The sequence below is a fragment of the Eublepharis macularius genome, chromosome 8 (genome assembly GCF_028583425.1).
Source record: "Eublepharis macularius isolate TG4126 chromosome 8, MPM_Emac_v1.0, whole genome shotgun sequence".
NCBI lineage: Eukaryota > Metazoa > Chordata > Lepidosauria > Squamata > Eublepharidae > Eublepharis > Eublepharis macularius.
Window position 1 is genome coordinate 20949968 of NC_072797.1, and position 26644 is coordinate 20976611.

The window sequence follows — 26644 nt, forward strand, 5'->3', positions numbered from 1 at the left end:
GGCTAGGAATCAAATACATAAATAAATAAATCTGTCCTGCTAACAAAGACACTTCCCTGCAGTGCCAGGCGCCTGCCCCAACGCAGGAGGCACTTCTACTGGCAGAATGAATCCACCCCATTGCTTCCTCAGCCACGGAATATTAAAGTTATCTCCAGTTTTCACAATCCTGCTGTAATACTAATTTATACCAGCAAACAGTATTTATATAGTATGTTTAGTATGTTTCAAACTACATCACAGTGGCTATCTCTAAAACAACTCTGTAATGTGGGCCATTATTTATTTTTGATATTTCTATGCCACTTTTCTTCCCAATGGGGTTCCAGAGCTACTTACAATATTGTCCTCCCATCTACCATTTTTATCCATCCAGCCTCAAGAAGAGGCTGGATGAATACTTGTCAGAGATGCTTTAGGCTCATCCTGCACTGGGCAGGGGGTTGGACTAGATGGTCTGTATGGCCCCTTCCAACTCTATGATTCTATGATTCTATCCTCCCAACAACAAACTCTGTGAAGGTTAGGCTGGGAGGGAGTGACTGGCCCCAGTTCACACAGGGAGCTTCCATGTTAGAGTGGGGATTCAAATCTGGGTCTCTCAGATCTTAGACTGACATTCTAACTCCTGCACCATGCTGACATTATTATGATTCCAATACTCTCTACAGATGGTGGCCGATGCTGGGAAAATGTGGCTCTGTTCAAAGACACCCAGCAATTTGATGGTGAAGCTAAGGTTTAAATGGGGACCTCTAAACTCATAGCTCAGGCTCTTTATCTTTTACGCGTTTTATTCTCAAAGCTTGGCTTTTCACCTTTAAACCATGCTTTCAGTTCCTCAGTGCTTGTTCTTCGTCCCTCCAACCTAAAAAGATTCTTTGCATCTCAACTATGCATCCTGTTGCCCCATTTTGGAAAAAGTACAGTGAAGACAGTATCTGTATCAGTTCTTAAGGGATAAGATGGCAAGCATGGGCTCTCTTAAGGGCTTTAGTTATGCTATGTAAACCCTCATTCAGAGCCAGTGATACTAGTGTACAAATGCAGGCACCAAAGCTTTTAGATGTTCTTGCTTCCTCATGGAGAAGAACTTTGGGGGCAGACCCCACAGAGATGTTTATGTTTGACCATAATAACATAATAATAATGACATTCAATTTATATACCACCCTTCAGGATGACTTAACACCCACTCAGAGCAGTTTACAAAGTATGTCATTATTGATGGTTGTTGTGGGTTTTCCGGGCTGTATTGCCGTGGTCTTGGCATTGTAGTTCCTGACGTTTCGCCAGCAGCTGTGGCTGGCATCTTCAGAGGTGTAGCACCAAAAGACAGAACTACAGGAACTACAATGCCAAGACCACGTCAATACAGCCCGGAAAACCCACAACAACCATCGTTCTCCGGCCGTGAAAGCCTTCGACAATATGTCATTATTATCCCCACAACAGCAAACATCCTGTGAGCTGGGTGGGGTTGAGAGAGCTCCTCGAAGCTGTGACTGACCCAAGGTCACCCAGCAGGCTTCAAGTGGAGGAGTGGGGAATCAAACTCGATTCTCCAGATTAGAGTCCCGTGCTCTTAACCACTACACCAAACTGGCTCTCTATGCAACAGTAACAGAACAATGTGGTTCTTAGCTTGAATCATGCTTTTGAAAATCCCTTGGTTCATAACCTGGTTTCCTATCACTAAGCTCAGGAAATATTTTGACCCGCTTTCAGTGTCTCAGTTGCCTTCACTTTCAGCCTCGGGGAGGAGCTGTGGCTCAGTGGTGGAGCATCTGCGTGGCATGCAGAAGGTCCCAAGTTCAAACCCAGGCATCTCCAGCTAAAAGGATTGGGTTGTGGGTGATGAGAAAGACCTCTGCCTGAGACCCTGGATTGTTGCTGCCAATCAGAGTAGACCATACTGACCATGATGGACCAATGGTCTGATTCGCTATAAGGCAGCTTCATGTGTTCAATATTCAAAAAACCACCGTACAAAACACTGCTCTTACCAGAAACAGGTTTCTGCACCTCGAGCGTGATAGACGTGGGAAGACACCGTACATATTGACAGACATCCTCATAGGAGAATTCCTGGACATGGATGCCGTTGATAGAAAGGATCTCATCTCCAGTAGCCACCCTTCCCATAGATGCCTGTTAAAATTGCAATCATTAAAAAAAAACCAGGAGCCATTTCCGAAGAATGTATTTCCTGGGCACAAGCCCCCAAAGCCATGATACTTATTTCTAGAACTACAGCAACAGTGTGGTGGTAGAGAAGGCCACCAAGTCATAGCTGATTTATGGCAACCCCTGCTGGGCTTTTCAAGGCAAGAGATTAACAGAGGTGGTTTGCCATTGCCTGCCTCTGCGGTCTTTATCGGAGGTCTCCCATCCAATTACTAACCAAGGTCAACCCTGCTTAGCTTTTGAGATCTGACGAGATGAGGCTTGCCTTGGCTATCCAGGTCAGGGCACAGGAACAGTGTAACAGAACTGTTCTGGCATCCAGTCCTTGGATGAGTGACTTGGGCCAAGAGGTCTCCTGTGGTTGTCACTTAATGATCTGTTTACATTTAAACAAGAACTAGGCATTCCACTTCTGTCCCCTTTCAGGAAATGCTGCCGTCTAGATTATCTGGGTTGACTCTCAGTGATCAAGCTTGGACCTGTGCAAGTTCCTGACTTGGGGCAAGGAGTTGGATTTTGAGGCCTCTGGGCTTCGTTCAGCTACCGCCCAGCAGTTCGGAACAAACTGGCATCCCTTGATAAAGGGTCTCAGGTAGCTGGCCTAGGGAAGACTGGTTGAGGACTGCTGCCAATCCAAAAAGCCAGTATTCAGCTAGGTGGACTATTAGACAGGCCCACATAAGAGAGTTCATATCCTATGATTCTATCATTCTCCGTAAATTTAGAAGGTGTGCAGAAAACTTGCTTGGAAGCTATCAATCTATAGGGGCAGGCAGACTGAACATTAAGGGAGAGACCAAAAGCAAGCAAAGGACATATGAAAAATACAGAGTCACTTCACTGATTTCTTAGTGCCATGAGTTAAAGCAACTAGCAGAAGACCATGCTTTATGGACATGACTCCCCCTCTACCAATCAAGGCATGCAGAAAACCAGGGCCGTTTCCACACGGCTTACCTTGTTCCAGAAAACAGCATAATCTCGCACGAAATCGTACAAAAAGACACTGTTATTGTGCGAGAAGACGCGATAACAGTGTCTTCTCGCACAATTTTGCGTAAGATTTTGCTGTTTTCCGGAACAAGGTAAGCCGTGTGGAAACGGCCCAGGAGAAGCTGTCATTGAAAATGTAAGAACTACCTTGATAATGTATGCAACAGCCTTATACTGAGACCCCTCCTGCCCAATACTGTCTCGTTTGACTGATGGGAGATCTCCAAGGCTTCTAACAGGAGATGCCAAAGATTGAACCTAGGATCTTGTGCCAGCCAAGTCATCCTCTACCACTGACTTATCATGGATGACACTGTATATCCATCTAGTCCAAAACTGTCGAAGCACAGTCAGCAAGATGTCTTTAAGCAGCTTGCAAGCCAGCGTGACTTTCCTTGTCATTTAGTTGACAATCAAGAGAGCAAACTGTGTCTGAACACGGAAATTCCATCCCAGGCGATCATAACTAATAGCACTGATATGCATGTTACTATAGCACTTTAAAAAGCCCTCCGTGCTAACTCTCGTCATCTCATGATCATGAATTTTGATGTGCTTCGTATAGGAGGCCATAATTTGAAAATCACATCCAGATTAAAAAAAGAGAGATGAATAAATAATAAAGTGTTACATTTTTAAAACCTAAATGGCTATCCAGTTGTTCTCCCCTTTCAAGAAGCTGCATGCCTTTGAAAATTTAATACATTTCCGCTTCTAAATGACTTGTGCGCTACATGGATATGATAACTCTTTCTGCTAAAGTGACAGAGCAGCAGTGTTCACTGGAGCCATTACAGTTTATTTCAGAACACTGTATTTTTCTATTGACTCTAGATTTTAAGTCAGCTAGGATAGGTACATGCTGCTAAACTGTCTTGTTAATAGCAAATGGGGGGAAAGACAATAACAACATTCACAGATTTAACATTGCCCCTGAGATAACTCTTTAAATTGCTTGCAGAATCTCAGTTTTGTTCAGTATTAATATCCCACCAGGGAAAAGGAAAACTTCAGAGTTGAGTATTCAAAACATTACCCTTTCAGCTGCTCCGCTGGGGCGCAACCCAGTTATCATAACACGCAAAGGAGTGGCATGGATTTCCAGATCCAGGCCAAAGGACTCATTTTCATTCCGAGTCAGGGTAACCACTTCCGTATGGCTCTGCCCAAGGGGACTCTCCTGGGCCACACTCTTCCGGATATTTGGAAGCGCCCTCCCAATGGGCTTATTGCAAGCACCGTGTTCTTCGTTTTTCGGCCTTGGGATCCCATGGTACTCAATGCTCATCAGGCTTTTTACTCTAGTGACTGCTTTGTGCTCCAGTTTAGGGGATCTCTTAGATTCCAGCTGTGCCTCTCGGAAGTCCTTCAAGCTCAGGTGATGCTCTGGCATAAGTGAGGAATCCAGTGATTTGACTGGAAGGGCAGGGGACTCCACGGCACTCTCTGCTGAATCCCTAAAGACACTCGCAGTTGACGCATTCTGGATATCCGCTGCAAATACTTTCTCCTGGTTTGTAGCAACACCTTCTATTGGATTGGCGGCAGTGATGACCTCACAGCTGCCCTCTGCCTTCTTCTGACCTTTGGGTTTTGGTCCTCTCTGAAACTGAACGCCGTCTTGTTTGGCAAAGTCGTCTTCATCACTAGCATCACCGTCATAGAAAGCAATCCTCCTCTGCCTCTGGAAGGCAGTACGGGCACCCTTGGGGCTATCGCTGAAACTAACATGCCGCACAGCCTCCCTGTGCTTGCTGATAGGACCAGGTGAGTTTCCGCTACTGGGTGATTCACACAGGCCCGATTCTTTGGCAGCTAGGAAAGAAGATATGTATATTTTTGGATTACAACATAATGAGTTTTAAATGAGACAATATATGTATCCAGATATAAAGAATCCAGACTTTGCTAATCTTGGCTTGGAACTCCTCTGACAGAAAGTTTTTCTGAACCAGGAACAGGACAAGGTGAAGACGAGTGTTGGAGGACAGCAGGAGAGGAGAAGAGCAAAACCCATTCCTTCTTATGTTAGTGGAATTTTTCCACGGGACTCAGTCTCCTGTAACTAGAGAACTCCCCTCTTTCAAACCTAGTAAATTCTACAAATTGCATTAATTTGTGACAGTGTACTATTTATCCCCAAACTTGAAACATCCTGAGGATACAAGCATTTTATCAATTTACTTGTAGGCAGGGCTTTTTTCCAGCGGGAACGCAGTGGAACAGAGTTCCGGAACCTCTTGAAAATGGTCACATGGCTGGTGGCCCCGCCCCCTGATCTCCAGACAGAGGGGAGTTTAGATTGCTCTCCCCGCAGCTCAGCGGAGAGCAATCAGTTGGAATAGCAACAGGACACCCATCCCATAAAACACACGCAGGGAAACTTGAGAACTAAGCAGGAGTCCCTCCTATCTTACCTTCTCCCCAAGTCAGCATTGCATGGTAGAAAAGAGAGAGTATAGTTACCCTCCAGGTAGCAATGACAGTATTCAGTCCGTGCAATTTTCTTCTCTAATGACTGGCGGGAGTTCCACCAGCATTTGGGCTGTAACCAGAGAGTCTGCTGGAAATGGAGGGGCCTCTGAAGTGGGCTTCGACTTGCTGCTTTCTGGAGGGTTCTGGGACCACTTCAGGAATGAATGGAGGTGTGCAGTTCAAATATGCAGCTGTTTTTCTCTCTCCTGCTCTGCTTCTGAGAGCCAAGCTACAAGAGACTTTTTTCACGTGGAGAACACTTGATGGTTTTCGCAAGTTTTCCTGGGAACTGAAGACCGAGTATCCTTCCCCTCTCTGTTAGAATCACTGCCTGAAGAGCCAGAGAAAGCCAGCAGCAGCAGCAGCTTTTGCAAATCGTTCCTCCAGTCACAAGCCTGCTGCTCTGGAGAAAGCCGCCATGTCGGTGAAGCTCCCTGGGAGCAGGACGCCCAGGGAGAAAGTAGCAGCTGCCTGCCCCCAAACGATTATTGAGAGCCCTCTTGTCCAGCAGGCTTGTGACTGGAGGAACGATTTGCAAAAGGGAAGGACACTCGGACTTCAGTTCCCAGGAAAACTTGTGAAAACTATCAAGTGTTCTCCACATGAAAAAAGTCACTTGTAGCTTGGCTCTCAGACTTCAGGGCATGTGAGATGAGGGTGGGGGAGCATCTCTGGCTGTTAGATACCCACTTTGTGATTCCCAGCATGAAAAGGGGCTTTGAAAAATCTGTCCCCTTTCCAAGTTCGAAGCTACAGGCATGAGATGCAGAGCCCTAGTGTGCCTTACGGACATCCAGCCTGCTGACAATACCTGTTGCTACAGGCACTGGGCCTTCTTTGTGCATTTGTAGAGTAAACTGAACAGAGTCCATCTGGCTTCTGAGAAATACTCTGGAGTTTTGATGGACAGAAACGATTTCATTCAGCAGCCTGCCTGAAAGCTGCAGAACAGAACTGGACACTTCCACCCATCCCAACTTTTCTTCTTCCCTGAAATTTCATACCACAACCTGTGCTCAGATGTTGTCGGAGCAAACCTGCAATGTGCCTTACGACCCCTTCCATTCCCAGCACTTCACTCTCCCTTTCCAGGTATATGGGGGGACCAATCTCACTCACAGTTTGAAGACCTGGACTACAACAAGCCTAGCAAAGACAACAATTACAGGAAACAGCTGCCACACCTCTTTGACGGTCGCTTACTTGGAAGGCCAGGAGAGGGGAAACTCTCATCCAGGGAGCTGCTCCCACTCTTGGGACGCAACTGCTCTTCATCGCTGGAGCCCGTTACTGTAGTCTCTGAAAGTGACAACTGGCTCGCGCCATCCTGCAGGAAGTACTGGGAAAGCTCCGATTCGGAATTGACGGATCCCTGCTGAAACGAAGGATGACCAAGAAAGCCAGTGCAACACACTTCAAGGATGACCCCACAGCAAGGAACTATAACAGTCCCCCAAACCAAACCCCACGTACGGAAGGTCTTAGCATGCCACCCATCTGCCCTACCAAGTGTTGCTTATTTATTTAGTCATATTTTGTGGGCACAGGTGGGATGTGCGGAACTCCCATTGAAAATATTCACTGGCTTCACAGAAGCCTTTTTCTTCTTCCTGGAAACGTTTCAGATGCTTCGTCTACGCAGGAGTCTCCAATTTTACCCCAAGGTTTAGTTTTATGCAGAATTCAGTGGTAGGCATAACCCCAAAGCAGTCCAACTCCTGTGATCATACCAGGCTTATAGTCTATGATTAAACTGTATCCTTGGAAATCCTCCCAGATTTCCCGCTTTCTTACATTCTCTGGATCTAGGCCAAAGAGATGTCACTGGCAATAACCTGAAGCTTGCTGTGTTCAAACAGAATTCGGATCCTTTTGTTTCTGAACGGTCTCCACCGACAAGACAGTTCCAAGGTGTTTCCAGCCACATCCCCGGGTGTGTGCCACTGGATGAATATGCAAAGCAGCACCAGGTGTTTTTCCCTAAGCTATATTAACCCGTGTTATGTATTGAACTTTGTTTTCAAAACAAGATCATGCTTCTGAATTTGAAGACTTCTACCAACCCGACTCACTGGTTCCAAGAAGCGCTTCATTGTCCAGCTCAGTGGAGAGGAGGCTTCGGTCTGCTTAGACTTCACACTCGGGGATGGACTCTTGGGCAGACTCCCTGTTAAATGTAATGGACCACACTGACATCTTTTTCATTTCTCTCTTTCTTTTTCTTTCTCACTCTCTCTCTCTCGCTCTCGCTCTCATTCTCGCTCTCTGGTGGAATTTTTCTTTATTTAGACTATAAACAATAACATAAAAGCTATCAACATTAGTTACATTTTTGACTGAATGGAAACCGTTTATAGACTTTTTACATGAAATGGATAATAAGGACTTGAGGAGATCTGGATTTATGGATTAAGAATCATGAACAACAGAAAAAAGAGGGCTCTTATGTTTAACATAGAATAAGCGAGACTTTGAAAATGATCTATATTTGTGGCGGAGAAAATCGGAACTCAATCTGTAGTTTAGTTTTAGGAGGATTTTTTCTTTTTTTTCTTTTTTCACTTGTTTATGTATTGTTAGTGTGTCCTCTTTTAGAATGTTTTTTTTACCTTCTATGTTTGATGTCTACATCTTTTTCATTTCTCCTTAACTTCCTCCAAGGAGCTTAGACCGCAGCGATGGCTTTCCCCCACTCCGTTTTAACCACAACAATCCTGTGAGGTAAGAGGAGGCTGCGAAGTTGCGGCCGCATGTGAACAAGATGTGTGGCAGGGTGAAGATTTGCGGTGTGGTAGTTAGAAGTGGGAAACCCAGCTTCAAATTCCCACTCTGCCACAGAAACCTAACTCACAGGGTTGTTGTGAGGATAAAATGAAGGAGAAGAGAAGGATGTCAGCTGCTTTGGACCTCCCTTGGAAAGAAAGGCAAGGTATACATGAAGTAAATAAATAAACAACAAACAAATAATCCTACTTTAAAATGCTTAAAGGGCTTGGGTATTTCATAACATTGCACGTTATTGCAGCAGAGACTCAAACTGGCTGCTCACCGCTTTATGAGAACTTTGATATGCATCCAACTATAAACATAGTTAGGACAGATGACAGTCTAATAGCCCAGTCTTCTGAGCTATTGGGCTGAGGCAATGTCTTGTAAAAACCCTACATAACAGTCCCTAGCACTGGCTAGGTACTAGCAAACCTACTTAATATTTCTAATTGATTTGCACAGAGTACACAAAGTACAAAATTATGCAGAAAGCAACCATGCTGTCAAAAATTGAGAACCAGATGTGATGCAATGCTAAAAGCACATGTGCTGGTACCTGCGAGTTGAGGGGATGAGACATCCTTGCTTTCTCGCTGAGTGGTGCGCGCGATGGCTTCATCCATCTCCTGTTCGGAAACCTAACATTGAAATGAAAATGGACACTGAGGTTCATGCTGTACAACAAAAGATGATACCTGCAAGCAGGGCTTTTTTTCTGGGAAAAGAGGTGGTGGAACTCAGTGGGTTGCCCTCGGAGAAAATGGTCACATGGCTGGTGGCCCCGCCCCCTGATCTCCAGACAGAGGGGAGTTTAGATTGCCCTACGCGCCACTCCAGCGGCACATAGGGCAATCTAAACTCCCCTCTGTCTGGAGATCACAGGGCGGAGCCACCAGCCATGTGACCATTTTCAAGAGGTTCCAGAACCCCGTTACACTGCATTCCCGCTGAAAAAAAGCCCTGCCTACAAGCTTTATAATTATTGTAGAAGTCTAAACGGAGAGGGTAGAAACATCAGCCTTGAGATGCTGGAGCCAACTCTAAAAGACATTGTCTGTATAGACCATGTTGAACTTCAAAGGCAGCTGGTTTAACGAAATTCAACAGTTGAAACGTAAGTCTGCTAAAGGAATGAGTGAAAGAAAAATGTAGAAACCAGACAGATGCTATGGGAAAATCAATAAGCTGGTCTAAATGTTGCTACGTATCTTCCTTTACCTCCAGAACCTAGAGATATAGATGACTAAGAGGACAGATATTATTGTGTAATAGTTTTGCACGTATGAAAACAGCATTGCTAACTGATACTACAGTGCCAGAGTTACACCCTTCTAATCCCATTGGCTGTAAAGGACTTAAGAAAGATAATACTCTGCTTAGGATGGTGTGGTAAATCAATTGATCTATAACATGCCTTTAAACCTATAAATGATTTTTTTAAAAATGGCCATCAAGTCACAGCTGATTTATGGTGACCCTACAGGGTTTTCAAGGCAACAGCTATTCAAAGGTGGTTTGCCAATGTCTGTCTTTGTGTAGTGACATTGGACTTCCTTGGTTGAATCCTATCCAAGTACTAACCAGAGCTGATATTGCTTAGCTTCTGAGATCGAACGAGATCGGGCTAGTCTGGGCCACCCACATCAGAGCAATATATTGATTATATTTAAATGTGTGTATTATTAAAAGCCACAATATGAAATACTGAAAGAAGATAAGGTTATGAAATTGTGAAGTAACAAAAGACACCATTTGTCGATAAAAAGAAAAGAAACCCTTAAATGCTTTCATTATTATTTAAGTCTACATTTTAAATTATCTTTGTATATTACTTATGTTATATTGCTTTGATCAAAAATTTAATCGAATCCATGTTTTCTTTATGAGATCTTAAACAGCCACCCTATATCTGGCTAATTTTGCCCCAAGAAACAAAATTAGCATTTACATTTAACAGTGAAATCTTAAGTAGAGTTACTCTGCTTATGATTTCACTGTAAAGGGGGGAATTGCAGAGGAATTGAAATGTAGAACAAAGTCTCTTGGTTTAAGATGCCAATATAAATCCGGTGCATTTCTCAAGAATTAAATTTCGCCACAATGCCGGGTCAGAAGTCTGAACCTCCTTAAACAGCAAGGTTCTGAACGATCCCCAAAGCAAACTCAGCAGCTGAGATGAAGTTTCAGTGTCACATTCACTCAGAATAATGAAAAAAGAAGAAAAATATCATTTGTGGTATTGGTTTTGGAAGTACACAAATATTCTAAATGCCAGGTAATTTGGTAACAAAAACATCCTGTCCGATGGAATGTGGATTAAGAGTAAAACAATATGGATATTTCAAAAAGGATGCTTTTTACTTTATATATAAATGTATTAACATGGCTATAAGATGTGAGACAAAGCCACTGAGAAGATCATGTTTATAACGACATGGAATGATGAGCGATGGCTTTTCTCCTTTTTGAAACTTTGTAATTAGTGGCCGTTTGTAATTTTTTTTCTTCCCTCCCCCCCCGCCATTAATAATTCAAAAAAAAAAAAATTAAGTAAAAAGACAAAGATAAAAAGAGAAGATAAAAGCATCCAAGATATACGCAGAATAAAAGGTACAGTGCCGGATCCCATGATTCATCAGCAGAATATGCTTGTGGTCACAGATCATTCCCACATTCACTTTCCCTCTGCAGTTTCTTCCAGGAAGTTTATTCCTGGAGTCGTGGAGTCCATGTGGTCTGAAAGCCAAGCAGGACCGATTCCAGACGGCCCTCCCCGTCCCGAAACGTCGCGCATCGTCGCGAAATATCGTGTTTTCTTGCGCGAGTTTTGCGTGACGTCGCGCAAAACTCGCGCGAGAAAACGTGATATTTCGCGTTTTCCGTGCGACAACGCGCGACATTTCGGGATGGGGAGGGCCGTCTGGAATCGGCCCAGGTTGGGAGGCTGCAGTGGGGAGAGAGGATATTTCGCATTTTCCGCGCGACGACGCGCGACGTTTCGGGATGGGGAGGGCCGTCTGGAATCGGCCCAGGTTGGGAGGCTGCAGTGAGGAGAGAAGATATTTCGCATTTTCCGCACGACAACGCGCGATGTTTCGGGATGGGGAGGGCTGTCTGGAATCGGCCCAGGTTGGGAGGCTGCAGTGAGGAGAGAGGAATCAAAATCACCCTTTTTACTTCTTCCATCCACACAACTCTGCTGATGGAACAGAGTTCAGGGTTGCCATCCTCCAGGTGGGGCCTGGAGATCTCCCAGAATTACAACTGATCTCCAGACTACTGAGATCGTTTTCCCTGGTGAAAACCTTTGGAGAGAGGCTCTATGAAATTATACTCCTCTGAAGTTCCTTCCCTTCCCCTCTCTGAATCCTCCTCAGGTTCTATCCCCAAATCTCCAGGAATTTCCACACCCAGAATGGGCAACCCTAATTTTGTCCTCTTCCTCTCTCCATTGCAGCCTCCGGACCCGCACAGCTATTTGATCCTGGGAACAAGCTTTCCTGGAATCTGAACGGACTGTGCGTGGAGGGCATCAAAGGAAAGATCTGCATTCTTTGCATGTGTGGATCCAATGCAACATATAAAACAATGAGAGCAAACAGCAAAACAATTAATTCCAAAACACGCTACAGCAGCTAAAAAGCCTTTGCATGCCAGCGGACTTGGTAGAATTCTCTGGAGAGCAGGTGTCCTAATGCAAATAGCCCCAGTGAAAAAGCCTTGCTGGGTGTCCTAATCATACTGATTTCACCGTATCTACATGTCTGTAGTTTTTCATGGATGTAAAGATTCATATGAAGGTGTTCTCTGAGATATGCAGGGCCCCAGCTCTTTAGGGCTTTCAGTACATTCAGTTCTAGATTGTGAAACAGAGGTTGAAATCTGTGGATCGAAAGCAACAGTAGCTTACCTTTGGGTTGGGATGGCGGCTAATGATAAGGCTGACTGGGCCCGGCCCACATTCGCTCAAAATGGCATAGGCTTCACTCAGAGCAGCATGCCGCAAGCTGACCGAATCAGCTTCTAGGATCTGATCACCACGGCTGAGAAAACAAACACAACCCGCTAAATATGCCTGCTGGATCTCACAATAATAGCATTATGATTTTTACACTGGAATGTAGGAGCTGCCGATTTATTCTAAATCAGAAGGATGTGGTCCCATGCAACATAGTGCTGTCAACACTATGTGGTTGCAGCTCTCCAGTGGGCATGATGGGAAGAAGAGACCCACTTGACTGGACTCGCTTCTGTCCCCAGCTGCCTGGGATTGCAGCATGAAGTGGCTCCCACTCCTCTCGTTATATTTATGAAAACAATACACATGAAACCTGAACTCCACAACTGGAATTTCAGACATATTTGTTGGTCCTAAAAAGCAGCTATTGGGCGCCCCAAAACGGACCATAGTCACAGAGCTGGAGAAGGGGTTAATTCCCCTTCTATACGTGCCATTTCCCTGAGGAAAAAGACAGATGCAATGAGAGTACGCTTTTTTCCTCCCTGACCAGAACTACAAGTAAGCCAGGGGGGCAGGGGAATATGCATTTCCTATTTGAAAAAAGCCGTCAAGAGAAGAAATATCCTCTATTGGTTAATGCAGCAGCCCTGATTTATACTGTCTCCCTCCACCAGTGACTGGTCAGTATGGTGGACGATACTGGTTTTTCATGGTTACCAATCATGGAACTCTGTTACTTTGGCCATAAGACACAGAAGAAGGATTAGCTTTAGATCCAGCTAAAAGTCAGTAATTTATTATTACAGCAAAAGCCAGTAAAACAAAACAAATCTGTGATAAAAAATAAGTTATTACATCAGGGCATAACAATAAGATCAGAGTATTAGTGATGGAAGAATTGATGAAATAAAAACAATGAAGATAAAAGGGAGTTAAGAAAAAATTGCAAAAGCAATTATACCACATTTTCAGCTAAAAGGAGTCCTAATGGCTAAAGAACAAAATCTAGCCACAGCATAAGTCACTGAGCTCTGAGTGTCTTCTAAAAGGAAATTGTGCAAGATTTCTCATCTAAAGTCGAGATAGGACTGCAAGGGGTTAAATTTAGACAAGAGAGGCAGTATAAGACAAGCCCTTTCCTCTTGAAGTAAACTTTCGGAGCACAGAACCTCAGATGTATAGATAAATGAACAACTCCTTATCACATCTTGCATCTTTTCAACAGTAGGCTTTTTTGATCCAAGCATGTCCTCCTGTTTCCTTCTTTACAACAAGAGCAGAAATACCCACAGGATCAATACATCTTAAAGGAAAGGCTGGTGAAATATTAATTCCTGTTATTCCACCCTGTACAGTTCTGGGCTATACAGACATCTGGAATGGTTCAGACCCAGGATCATCCTCTTAGACTATCACTAAAACATTTTACCACAATTGCACCAAACAGCTTTTAAGGATTTCCACATGATCTATAGCTTTTTTAAAAATTCAGCCTAAAGATCAGAAATTTGCTAGGACGCCAAATTTAAATGCAACCCTCCCCCGCCCCACCCTCAAGGCTGACATCCACAGGGATGTAAATAACCTATGTACAGGATTATTGCCCAAATATTTTAGAAGACAAACAGCAAACTTTACAAACTGTAAAGTTCTGTATAGTTTCTAGTTTAGGACATGTGGTGGTGGAAAGTGCCGTCAAGTCATAGCTGCCTTACGATGACCCCTGCTGGAGTTTTCAAGGCAAGAGACCAACAGAGGTGGTTTGCCATTGCCTGCCTCTGCACAGCAACCCTGGCCTTCCTTGGAGGTCTTCCATCCAACTACTAGCCAAGGCCAACCCTGCTTCGCTTCCGAGATCTGACAAGATCGGGCTTGCCTGGGCTATCCAGGTCAGGGCTTAGGACATATATTGGGTTAAATTACTTGCCAAACAAGCAAGGACTGGGATGTTAAAATGGCACGGCAACAAGCAGGCCACGCAGCCTTAGTGATGCTGGCAGTGCTGCAGGGACTCCTTGGCTCACCCCAGGGCCAAGATACGATGGCTGCAAGCAGGGGTCATTTCGTAGAAAAAGAGCTGGAGGAACTCATTAGCATAACTCACTAGCATATGCCATACCCCTTGCCATTGCCAGAAGTGGCATTAGCATAACTGATTTGCATATGTCACACCCCTTGACATCACCTATCCTGGCTGTTTTGGACCCAATCCTGGCCATTCGGGGCTGAAATTGGGCCCAAAATGGCAAAAAGGGGCTGAAAATGGCCAAAAAGGGGCCCAAAATGGTCAGGTTCGGGCTGCTGCTGCGTGGGAGAGTGATCCACCACCCGTCAGAGGCCCGATCTGGGCTGTTTCGGCCCCAATCCAGGCTAAAACAGGCCCAAAATGGCCGAGAGTCAGGTGGGCAGTGCCACCTGACGTGACGTCTTTAGGGAACTGCCAGAACTGCGTTCCTGCGTGTTCCCCCTCAAAATGAGCCCTGGCTCCAAGTACAAGCATAGCTGGGTCTGGGTCAGCAATACAGGAAGAAATGCTGGGCAAGGCTACCCTGAGTGGCCCCTCCTATTCTTAAGCTCAGCTTGCTCCTGATGGCCCTTCCAGGCAGCGGCCTACCATGAACATTCCCAGTAGGTTAATGGGCCAGTCCACCTTGTTGATCTACAAAAGGGCACATCAAAGGGCACCTCAACTGTTATTTGATGAAGTTATAGAAGTTTCCAATGGGCTAGCAGTGAACATGATTTGCACACAGAAGCCTGATTGACTAGGGTTGACAAGTCAAGCCATGAGAGGGTTGGCGTAGGGTTGCCAACCTACAGATGGTAGCTGAAGATTTCCCAGAATTACAACTGATCTCCAGGTTACAGAGATCAGCTTCCCCAGAGAAAATGGTGACTTTGGAGGATGAACTCTAGGGCATCTCCCCTCTCCAAACCCTCCCCTCCCCAGCATCCACCCCCCAAATCTCCAGGTATTGCCCAACCTAGAGCTGGAAACCCTAGGACATGGGAGGAGGGCTGTGACATCAGTGCAACCCAAAAGTGACACTGGAATCACCAGACACTCTATGGTAAACTCTATGTTTTATCATATAGTTTCCAGCGATTCCATCTATCCGCTGCCACTTCCATGGCTGTACCTGGAAGCAATATGCAGACATGAAGGATGCTGGCATTTTTTTGTTTTATTTAGGCAACCCTACTGGTTGCCATGTATATGAGAACGAGGTGGTAAAATCCTGACTTTAAAGAATAGACTGCACCATATCAGACTAGAGGTGGAAGATCAAATTTTGGAATGTTCCATTTTTTTTTAAAAAAACCCAACACCTCCCTCTTAGCAGAAAACCAGCACAGCAAGCAGAGGGGTAGTGGCTTCTCTCCCTGCTGTGTTCATTTTTTTTCCGCCTGGAGCTTTCAGTGCTGGAGTCCACCACCTGCAGTGCTGCTATACTGCTATACATTCTATCACTCCTCTGTTCTTTCACTTCATTCTCCTGTACCTGTAAACCAGCCTGCCTCACACTCCGAAACCATATGTAGTTCTGATATATCAGGAAAACAGTAACTCTGATAGTTTGTGGTGCTCGCAGTTACAATAACCCGTCAATAATAGGTTTGTTCAGCAGCGCTTTCTATGAGATGCAGGCTGATGGACGGCACAGGAAAAAGGAAGGTCAAAGAATGAGATCTGGTCTGGGCCTAGAATGACTCACTGAGTCATGCAGCAGTATTGTGTATACTTCAACTGTTAAAAACAAACCTTGTGACTCAGTTCCTGAAAGAACCATGCTGAATGTGTCGCATACAACAGCTCAGTAGCTGTTACAAATACCTAGTCTGAATATTCCCAGATGGAAGGTGTAATATTCAAAAATCCATTTCATGTTTCATTATAGTTCCAGGGTATCATAATCTGGAGCCATTCCAGACCAGGTTTTACTTACAGCTCATGGAAAACTGGCTAGGCAAGCTGGGAAGAAGAACTCTGTTAGGGCCGGTGTTTCTTTCTTTGTTTATTCTTAATAACCTTGTACATTGTTTACTTAAGGTATCTATTCCTGTGAGATTGTGGCATCTTACAGAAGGCAGAAACTAAGAGAATAGCCTAAGATCACTTGTACTCCCTCCTGGTTTCATTTTTTAAAGTACCTTTTACAGTGCGATCCTATGCAGATCGTTGAAAGCAATGACTGAAGTAACTCTGCATGGGATTGCACTGTTAGTGAGTCTGTGGCACAAGCACAAGGAAGGGAGGGAGAGTCGATTCCCCTCCAGTCTATTCCTAGGGAGTCCTCCAGCCTCCAGGAGCAGCATTTCATGGGGCATTTTGGGTTGTTATGGGAGGGAGAAATTGGTGAAAATTACTACTCCCCTTGCACCTGCAGAGATTCTAAGCAGGATCGAGGCCATAACTTAAACTTCCCTGGTTCCGGCTTCCTCGCACATATCTCCATGGCAAAACCACCCCTTGCACTTAGCTATCTGATGATTCGACTCACAGGTCAATAGCTGGGCACCTCCATATTAGGAACAGTCTCCATGGGAGCATTTTTTGAGTTCCTTTAACTCAAAAAAAAAGTAAAAACTCAAAAGTCAAGTAGGCTCATGTACAGTGTTTTGATTTCTAAAAAAGAAGTTCCAGTACTCATCACGTTCTTCCTTCTCACCAAGTTCTGAATGCCCGAGAGGCATTGATAACCCTATACCAGCACATATACCTGGAAAAATCCCCCCCTCTGTGTGTGTGAGAGAGAGTGTGTTACAGTTTCTGGCACCTGCATACTCCAATTCTGTGCAAAAAGCCCCAGAATCCATGACACATGCATCAGATGGAATCTCACATAAACTAATATCCAGGAAGGAAAGCAAGGTGTGAAAAAATTTGAATTTTCTGAACAGGATTCTCTTTTTGGGTGGTGTAGTGGATCAAATGTTGGGCAGGACAGGCCTCAGTTCAAATCCCCACCCAGGTACAATGCGCAGTGGGTGATCTTGAGTAATCACTGTTTCACACCCCAACTAACTTTACATGACCGAAAAGGTGTGTTACGGTTGTGATGCCAAAACTTTGGAATTCCCTCTCCAATGAGATTCATCTGTCTCTCTCTACTGTTGTCTTCCACCAATGGGTGACGTCTTTTTTGTTTCATTTAGTATACTCCCCAATGACTATTATTGGCCCGCCTGCCTGGTTTTGGAGTTGTGAGTTTGTGGGTTTATGTGTTTTTACTGAATTATTTTATATATTATTTTAAATGCTGCTTTAATGTTTAAATGTTTTTATGTTCGCCACTTTGGGGATCCTATATGTTTGGAAAGGCAACATAAAAATGTTTTAAATAAATAAATAAAATAAGCAAAGGAAGCCCTGCACCTGCCCCATCTCTGCCAGGTAAATATTGGAAAGGGAAGATAAGAAAGCAGCAGGCAATGGGAAGGCCTCAAGGTCCATTGGTACTCCTGATAACATTACTGGGAGCGCAATGAGCCCTTGACGCTTAACAGTCTCAGACTTTAAAAAAATTATTTGTGTTTTAATCGAACTAATAATTGGATTGGAAGAAGTTAGCCCATGTCAAATCCTGAGTTCCTGGAAGGAAACAGAATACATTGCATACAATTTATTCAGGGTTTCATAATTCTTTTCTCTCTCTCCAGTTAGCACAAACTGCTGGAGTGTATTTCCCAGGCCGCTACATGCTTAGCCCTGAAAAATGAGAATCGGTGTAATTTTTTGCAGTGAAGTTCAGAACTCACCTTAACCTCCCATCCATCTTAGCCACAGATCCCGGGGCCAAGCTGTGAATGTATATACCCGGCAGGCTATTCTCTAGTGTGAGGCAGCAAGCGCCGATACCCAGCCCAACACCTGGTTCTGTGATGAAACAGACAGCAAGAGATCATTAGTGATTTTCTTCCTCTTTTCTGATCATGCTGATTTCACTAGTTCACCTGTTGCCTTGTGTTATTTATCTACTATTTTGAAACTCATTAAAGAGCCCTTTTCACACACATGGAAACGGAACATGTGAAAGTCTAGAAGCTCCACCCCAACTGGCATGCATTCACATGAAGGTGTGTAAAGCAACCAAATGAGTGTGCAACAAAGTGAGTGTGTACACAAGATTCTGTGCTTTGGTTCCCAGGTGGGCAGAGAAGTGCCTTTACCTGAACACACACAGAACCCTTTATACACCTTCAGTACCACGCACACACATCGGGGCAGAGCTCACTGTCACGAATCTGCTTCCTTTGCATGCAGGTTCAGACTCCTGTGTGAAAAGGGGTGACACCTTCTAGCTGCTTGTGATGCCCTTGTGGACTGCTGTGTGTGCTCCACTCCAAGCACAGCTTGACAAATGCTCTCAGCAACATGCTTAAAAGCCAGTCCATGCAATGTTCTTTTCGTATCATCAGCCTGCACACCAGAACCCCTGTAACCTGGCCTGGTAGAGAAAAGTCTGGGGAAGCCACTGCTCGCACATCAGGGAAAGCCATGGAAACTGATCTTTCTGTTCTGATAACAGATTTCCAGCCTCACCCTACAACAGGAATAAAATCTGCAGGGAACCTGAACCCAACGATATAACTATTAACAGTTTAATATAACTATGAAAACCCAGTTTCAAACTAACATATAGCACTAATTCCAATTCTGTACTGTATAAACAACTTTTGCCTTTTACTGGTTTGCCCCTCCCCCCACTCCAAAACTTATGAATTTTTCTGATCCAGTGTAACCATTTGCAAAATCGCTCCTGCAGTGAGATAACAAGAAGGAAACTGTGCTCACACCTTTATTGAGGGTGACTTCCATGACAATCCTGTCCTTTGGTCCTGGTCCCTTACGACTTGACGAGGAAACATCAACCTCTTCAGAACTGGGTAAAGGAGCTCCTCCGTTGGCACTGGAACTTGGGGAGCTAGACCGACTCAGCAGTGTAGGAGTGGGACACGGGGTAAGGCTGGGGCTACGAAGTTTGGTTCGTACCGTTAGGGTCACCACACCTTTCTTGAGTTGCTAAAAGAGCAATAACATAATATATGATCGTTAGTATCCCAAAAGACTATGGGTTGTATCCTATAGATTAGATGTTCTGGCTCCTTTCCAATGAGTCTTTTAAGAACAGACTTTTCTCCACTACAGAAAGCCTTCCTCTGTGAAAAAGGGTCATTTTCCACTGGAGGAACTCCTTCTCTATTAGAGGAAGACTTAGCAGAAGAGAGTGACAGGATCCAAACCCAAGCCATTCCAGTTGTATAAGATTTCAGCTGATTCCCCCTCCCCTTCCACTGTAGAACCCCACAGGTCCCCATGTTATTGCTGAGGTTCCACTGGCGAGAAATAGGATTTGGGGGGGGGGGTACAGAAGGCTATGCAGGGCTTTTTTTCTGGGAAAAGAGGTGGTGGAACTCAGTGGGTTGCCAGCACAGGGGGCAACTCTTGGCGGGAGGTGGTGCCCCTGGTACCACATGTGCGCGTGCAAAGTGCACGCATACTCCCAGGGCCAATGACGTCACTTTGGGTCAGCTGGAACAACAGGGGGAGTTTTTAAAAGGTTAAATCACCCTCAGCAAAAATGGTCACATGGCCAGTGGCCCCGCCCCCTGATCTCCAGACAGTTTAGATTGCCCTCCGCAAGCTAAACTCCCCCCTGTCTGGAGATCAGGGGGTGGGGCCACCAGCCATGTGACCATTTTCAAGAGGTTCCGTTCCACCGCGTTTCATTGTGTGAGTACAGCTCACGAGGATACTTTACACACACATAGAGATAGCACCAATGTTAGGGTGACTTAATATTATCTGAGACAGGGAAACATCAATTCTTGATCATGTAAATGTACCACCCAGTCATAAAGCAGATTCAGCCATGTGAAGGGCAGCCTACAGAAAACGAACTGCCAGTTTGGTGTAGTGGTTAAGAGCGCGGGACTCTAATCTGGAGAACCGGGTTTGATTCCTCACTCTTCCACTTGAAGCCAGCTGGGTGACCTTGGGCCAGTCACAGCTTCTAGCTCTCTCAGCCCCACCTGCCTCACAGGGTGTTTTGTTGTGGGGATAATAATACTTTGTAAACCGCTCTGAGTGGGTGTTAAGTCATCCTGAAGGGCAGTATATAAATCGAACGTTATTATAATATTATTATTTTGACATGGTGGTGAAATACTGTCATGTGGGGGAAAGTTACCAGGGAAGAAACTTATAATTGATCCTGCTGCAAATTAAGTACATCACTATTCATCATGGGTAGGGCAATCACTTCTAGAGATGGTGCTGCTAAGTGAGGATATCATTACTCCATAACTTTAGGGGTGCTAATGTTATCAAAAGCTGATGGTAAGCCATGGTGGATTTGCTGTTTTTGTTGCTTCTGTGAGTTCTCCAAGTTGAGTGCAACTTAGCTTTCTTATCTGCATCATTTGCTCTCCCAGCATCACTATGTGTGCATCTATTAAAACTAAATTTGTCAAGAACTGGAGGCAACGAATTAATGGGCAATAGATAAAGGACTGATGAAAGCAGGTACATCTTCACATTATACATATTAATTAACTTATGGAACTCATTGTCGCATGATGTGGTGAAGGCTGCTAGCTCAGATGGCTTTAAAAGGGGATTACAAAAATTCATAGAGGGCAGGTCTATCATTATGATGGCTAAGTGGAACCACCGTGTTTAGAAACAATCTCTCTGAATTTCACTTGTAACAACAGGAGGTGGCTTTGCCCTCTGAGCCCTTCTTGCAAACTCTCAGAAACAGGATGCTTAACTAGATGGACTAGTGGTCTGGTCCAGCAAGGCTTATCTGTTTTATTGTCTTTAGGACTGCTTGCTTCATAGTGTGGGTATCTGCAGAATTGGATTAGATGGATTTTCAATGCCTTCAAGTGATGCAAACTGTTGGAATATGAGAACCTTTGGGTGGGAAAGGATAGACCTGGGAGAGCCATTTCCAACTATCAGTTAAACTAAGGATTAAACACAAGTACTCGTGTGTGTGCTTCTCTTACACCTCAACAGGCACACAACACACAGGTACACTTGTGCTCATAAAAATACACTTTTGCATATCCCACTTTGCATTAGCATTGGCTTGAGAAAGGGGAATTTCCCATGGGAATCCTAAGAGAATTTAAATGTCCATCATCATAATGGTGTATTATTGTGCGCCATAATCTTCAAAGAGCTGCTTTATAGTTATGAAATGCAAGATGAGTTTGTTTGGTTTTTGCCAAGGGACACACACAGTTTGTAACATATACAGGATACTGCAGCCCATGCCCAAATCATCAAACGAAGTGCAAATATGCAGCACCTGAGTATTCGCAGTTATGTTGTGCCTGAGTTGTACCCTGGGCCTCTCAATAACTCTGTTACCTTGAATGTCTGAATGGCTTCTTGATGGGTCAACCCTTGTAAAGATTCTCCATTCACTTCCAGAAGTTCATCCCCTAGTAACCAAAGGAAAGATCTACATTAGAATCTGGACATGAGAATGATAAAATGTTCTTATCCGCAGTCTTGCACTTCTTCATGTTTCTGGCCCAACTGCTGTATATTCTAATCAATTCCACCTTCTGTTTATTTTCATGTGTTCCCTTCATCTTGGCATTGGATAAAAAAACAGAAATTGGGGCCATGAGGAATCATGTGAGGTGGGGAGACCAATTTGAAAATCCTGCCGATCCCCCCATTCCTGCCACCCAACCTGGCATAGAAGCTTGCTGGGTGATCTTGGCCAGTCAACCTATCTCAGCCTAACCTACCTCACAGGGTTGTGGTGAGGATAAAATGGAGCAGAGGAAAACACTTTGGGTCACCACTGGGGAGAAAAGCAGGATACACATGAAGTAAGTAAGCAAGTAAATAAATAAATAAATATAGTGCTATCCTAAGAACACTTTCCTGGGAGTAAGCTCCTTTGAATAAAATGAGGCACATGTTTGAGCAGAGTTGCGGAAGATAGCTTCTTAAATGGACCATCTAGCTGTTCTCAACATTCTGTGCCTCCTAAAGCACTTCCAGCCCTCATTAATCAACTACTTCTAGAGAAGCGTGTTGGTTAATTTACAAATCAGATTTTTCCGCATACCTGGGGCATACCCTGAGTATACAGAGTCATACCTTGCGTATAGATGGCCCTGGTATGTGGATTTCATTATCTGCACAAGGGCCAGCCATCTGACTATTAAATATTGTGAAAGAATATTCCCGAAGCTTAGACCTTTGACCCTGACCTTGCATTAGAACACTAACATTGAAGTCAATGGCCTTAGACTGGAGTAACTCTCCATAGGATTGCACTGATAAAATTAAAAATGTTTTGTTCTATAGTGCAGCAGTGATCCTGGAATTCTTTGAAATATTGTTAGAAGATCCTCAAGGAGAAAAATCAGCAATGGCAAGCGAGCTTTCATGAAAGGCACTTTGCAGACCAGTAGACTGCAACCTCTCTTTCACCATTACTCCGTGCAAAAAATGGGGAGTGGGGCAAGGAAGCCACATGCTGCCAGCTCCCTGCATAACTGGGCCATGGGCTTATTTCCCTGCACTTAACCATGTGCATCAGCCCTGAGAAGAAGTGGGATGGTGGCAATATGGGACACGGCTCCTCTCTTAGAAATCGATTCTCTTTGCCACAATACCTTCTTTCAGTCTGCCATCCGCGGCGGCAGCTCCAGTTGGGAAAATCGTCTTCACAAAAATGCCCATGCGTCCCCGAGCAGAGTCTTGACCTCCTACGATACTGAATCCAAGACCCTGCAGAGGATCGGGGTGGAATGTGAAACTTGAACAGCTCTTTAGTGTAGCACCAGCTTTAGCCTAAAGTTATTGGGTGTAAATGGAAACTATGACTGTGAAACTGCTCTGACAGAGAAGCTGAACTGCTAAGCCAGTGAGCCGATTTGAACAAATTATTGGTTCAGATCCAGCAGCAATTTCCATCGATGGAAGAGATTTCTATCAGAAGAATAGGTCTTCCTTGTTTCCCTGTTTAGCTGCAGCCCAAACTACTCCCCTGGAGGAAAAGAGCTGCTAATCGCCAGCATAAGGGGTGAACTGAGGATATGCACTGGAATAAGGAATTGTCAAAAGTGCTTCCCTTCTGTAAGCAGAAAGATACAATTGCATCTAAGCCACTGTTTTGTTTTACCCAATGGTTTTTATACAGCTCCTAATCATCTTAAGCACCTTGAAGTTTCTCTAATGTCTGGTCTTTTATTAGTTCCTTCTTTAATCAAATCCTTGGAGCCTTTGCTTTTCCCTCAAGCCTTATTCTTCATCTGTTGTTCTTTCTGTTTCCTCCGTATCAGTCCATTGCCTGTTCTGGACCTTTCGTTCAACCATTTTGCCTTAAGACCACTTCTCCCTTAGCCTCCCTCCCTTCCAGGACTGTCACTCATTTGTTCCATATGTTATGAGGGTTTAATCCCAGCCAAAATGACAATTTCCTCCTTCCCTCACAGAAGCTTGTCTGAAAATTGTCTTGCTCTCCGAGCAGCTGAACAGTCTGAGCAGCTCTGCCAGTCTGTGTTAGAACCTTCACTTTCACAGGCATAACATATATTCTGATGTTCTAATTATAGCAATTATGACTATCACACTAAAAAAAAGATATGTTGTGCTTATCAAGGTTCACACACACCATCCCATGCACACAGACATAGCTTCTAGTACTTGTGTAAATATCCTTACCTTGCCTTGTCCCTTCATCAGGACAATATTGGAAATAATGGACGGCTGAGTCAGGCGCCAGGGATATTCTACTTGAGCTGCACTCAGTGATCGGGTGGATTTCTTAACAATTGGGTACTCCTGATCAAATAACATAATTGTTATAATTACAAACAGACCCAAACCGCTCTTCCTTATTGCTTTCAACAGGGGCACCTGTATCTTCCATTATCAAATGGTTTGGCAATGTAAGGACGGTCTACCTCAGGCACTACATAGCTTCTTAAGAGTCTTTTAAAAGGAAGCACAACATTTAGAGTGGGGGAGTCCCTGTTAGCAGTGGTGTGCATGAGCCTTAGACAAAAAAAAATAAGAAAAAGAGTCTTACTCTCCCTGAACGCATATTGACCCAGATGTATGAACATTTTGCTTATTGCTGTACATTATCCCCCTTTTCCAGAACTAAGAAAAGCCCTATCTAGTTCTTTCGAGGAGGAAAGGGCAGAACTATACATTATGAGCAACACAGAGATGCTTTTGAAAACAGCAGCAATGAATAAGAGTCCCCCCCCCTCCCCAACTCTATAACATATAGGCACATTTGCCCCGTGTTGTGACACGGTGCATTTTCCTCATCCGCCAGTAGCAAACAGTGGTGAGTAAATGCTCTGCACTCAACATGGGAGAACTCAACATAGATATGCCCCTTGCAGCAGTATCCCTGTGCCACTCTTAGCATGTATATCGCCCTTGGAATGGCCTCCCTGAGGCAAATTAAGAATACTTCTAGGCCAGCATCTTGTTTCCAATACTAGCTAGTTATGGCTTCTGGAAGATCACCATGAAGGTAATGCAGTTCTTATGGTTGACACAAGGGGGAGGAGCTCACTCCTAAATAGCTGTTAATTAGTGAGAATTCCCCATTTTGCAATTCTCAATAAAACAACCAAGCTCCAGGAAACCTGAGAGTTTTCTACGAACAATCTTTTTTAAAAAACAAACAAACAAACATGGGCCATTTCCACACTGCTTACCTTCCCTCGGAACGACCCAGAATATCGCGCAAAAAACGCGGAAGATTGAGTTTTCTCACACGAGATTTGCGCAGTTGTGCAAATCTCGCATGAGAAAACGCGATCTTCCTCGTTTTTTGTGCGATGTTCCGGGTCGTTCCGAGGGAAGGTAAGCAGTGTGGAAACTGCCATGGTCATAGATTGAAACAAAATGAAAATAACTGGTTAAGAGACTCTTGGAAGGACAAGCCTTGATTTACATTTCACCTCAGAATTTGTGCCCACATAAACTAAAACAATCCTATACGCAAAATCAGTTGGTGTCCAGGATCCAGCTCAAATTCAAAATGTCCTGAGAGTATGGGCCAAAATAGATATCTGTCACAAATCAGGTCAGGCAGAACAGACAAATCAGCACTCCCCCTCGGCCATTTTGGTTTAGGAAAATTATGTTTGGAGAGAGACTGAATATCTTTCTCCCCATGTACTGCAATCCTGATTCAAATCAGGTTCTAGAACTCTTGGACATGTTAGTTCGCCAATGTAACATCTGTTTTTAAGTCGGGTTGGGGAACCTGAACACAACTAGTGGCAGGTGTCACACGTAGCAGGCCTTCAGTATCCCACAGCAGCATAGCAAGGTGTTGCGGCCGGGTACCAATTAAGGTTCCCTGCCCACAGAAACAAAACAAACTGTATCCTGTCTCACCTGTCTGGTTCCTGTGTCCAGATGCTGTGGCAGAGAATGTTTTCTCCCTCCCCGGGAATATTTCATGGCTATTTCATAACCCACATCTCCATTTTCCACGGTCAACTCGTCATATTCTCCCACGGACTCTAAACGAGTAGATGCCCCTGAGCAATAACCCAAAGAAGCCATTTATTATTACTTATCTTTCAGGGCATCTTTTAACATCTGCCAGTCATGATAGAATCAGGTGTGCTACCTCAACATTTTGTATGCACATTCAGAAATGATTGATGGATGTATTTCTTAAATCATATAAACAAACTATGATAGATTTTATCTTCTCTCTCTCTCTCTCTCTCTCTCTCTCTCTCTCTCACACACACACACACACACACACACACACACACACTTACTGTAGCAAAGCCCTAACAGTTTGACGCTGGTGTGTTTAAAGGCCTGCTGCCAAAATTACCATTTCCAGTTTAAAAGATTTAAGACTAACCTCAGTTGCAAGCTGACAAAAGCAATCTGTAAATCCAATGAGATTGCAAACCCATGAATACTTAAAATAACTAAATGAAATGGAGTCATAGCCCAGATAGCATCTCAATAACAGCAAGTAAGAATTTAAATATCCTTAAATTTGAAGATATAGAAAGCTCTTTTTAAAAGTTATTTAAAACTAAACAGTCTTGAAACCAGAGTTGTAAGTTTGTCTCCCCGCTCCCAACAAAACCTCAAAATGCAATCTTAATAAATCAGCTCTGCAACGACTTTTAGGCACTCAGTCAGACTTTCTCGCAGGATACCCACCAAGCATGGGCAAGTTCTTACAGAAGAACAGTTCAGGACCTGTGCACAGCTCTGTGACAAGT

At 44.2% G+C, this 26644-nt stretch overlaps 1 protein-coding gene across 1 annotated transcript in view; it reads right to left on the reverse strand.

Moving 5' to 3' along the window:
• The window catches only part of PDZD2 (PDZ domain containing 2), a 187278-nt gene that overhangs the window by 26244 nt on the left and 134390 nt on the right, over window positions 1–26644 (reverse strand). The window contains exons 7-18 of the mRNA XM_054987229.1: window positions 25788–25933; window positions 24087–24206; window positions 23036–23150; window positions 21768–21841; window positions 19184–19409; window positions 18146–18263; window positions 12335–12467; window positions 8981–9062; window positions 7719–7822; window positions 6859–7030; window positions 4217–4995; window positions 2007–2151 (exon numbers count right to left, since the gene is read on the reverse strand). Of these exons, the coding sequence (XP_054843204.1) occupies window positions 2007–2151; window positions 4217–4995; window positions 6859–7030; window positions 7719–7822; window positions 8981–9062; window positions 12335–12467; window positions 18146–18263; window positions 19184–19409; window positions 21768–21841; window positions 23036–23150; window positions 24087–24206; window positions 25788–25933 (2214 nt within the window). The remainder of the gene's footprint in view (window positions 1–2006; window positions 2152–4216; window positions 4996–6858; window positions 7031–7718; window positions 7823–8980; window positions 9063–12334; window positions 12468–18145; window positions 18264–19183; window positions 19410–21767; window positions 21842–23035; window positions 23151–24086; window positions 24207–25787; window positions 25934–26644) is intronic.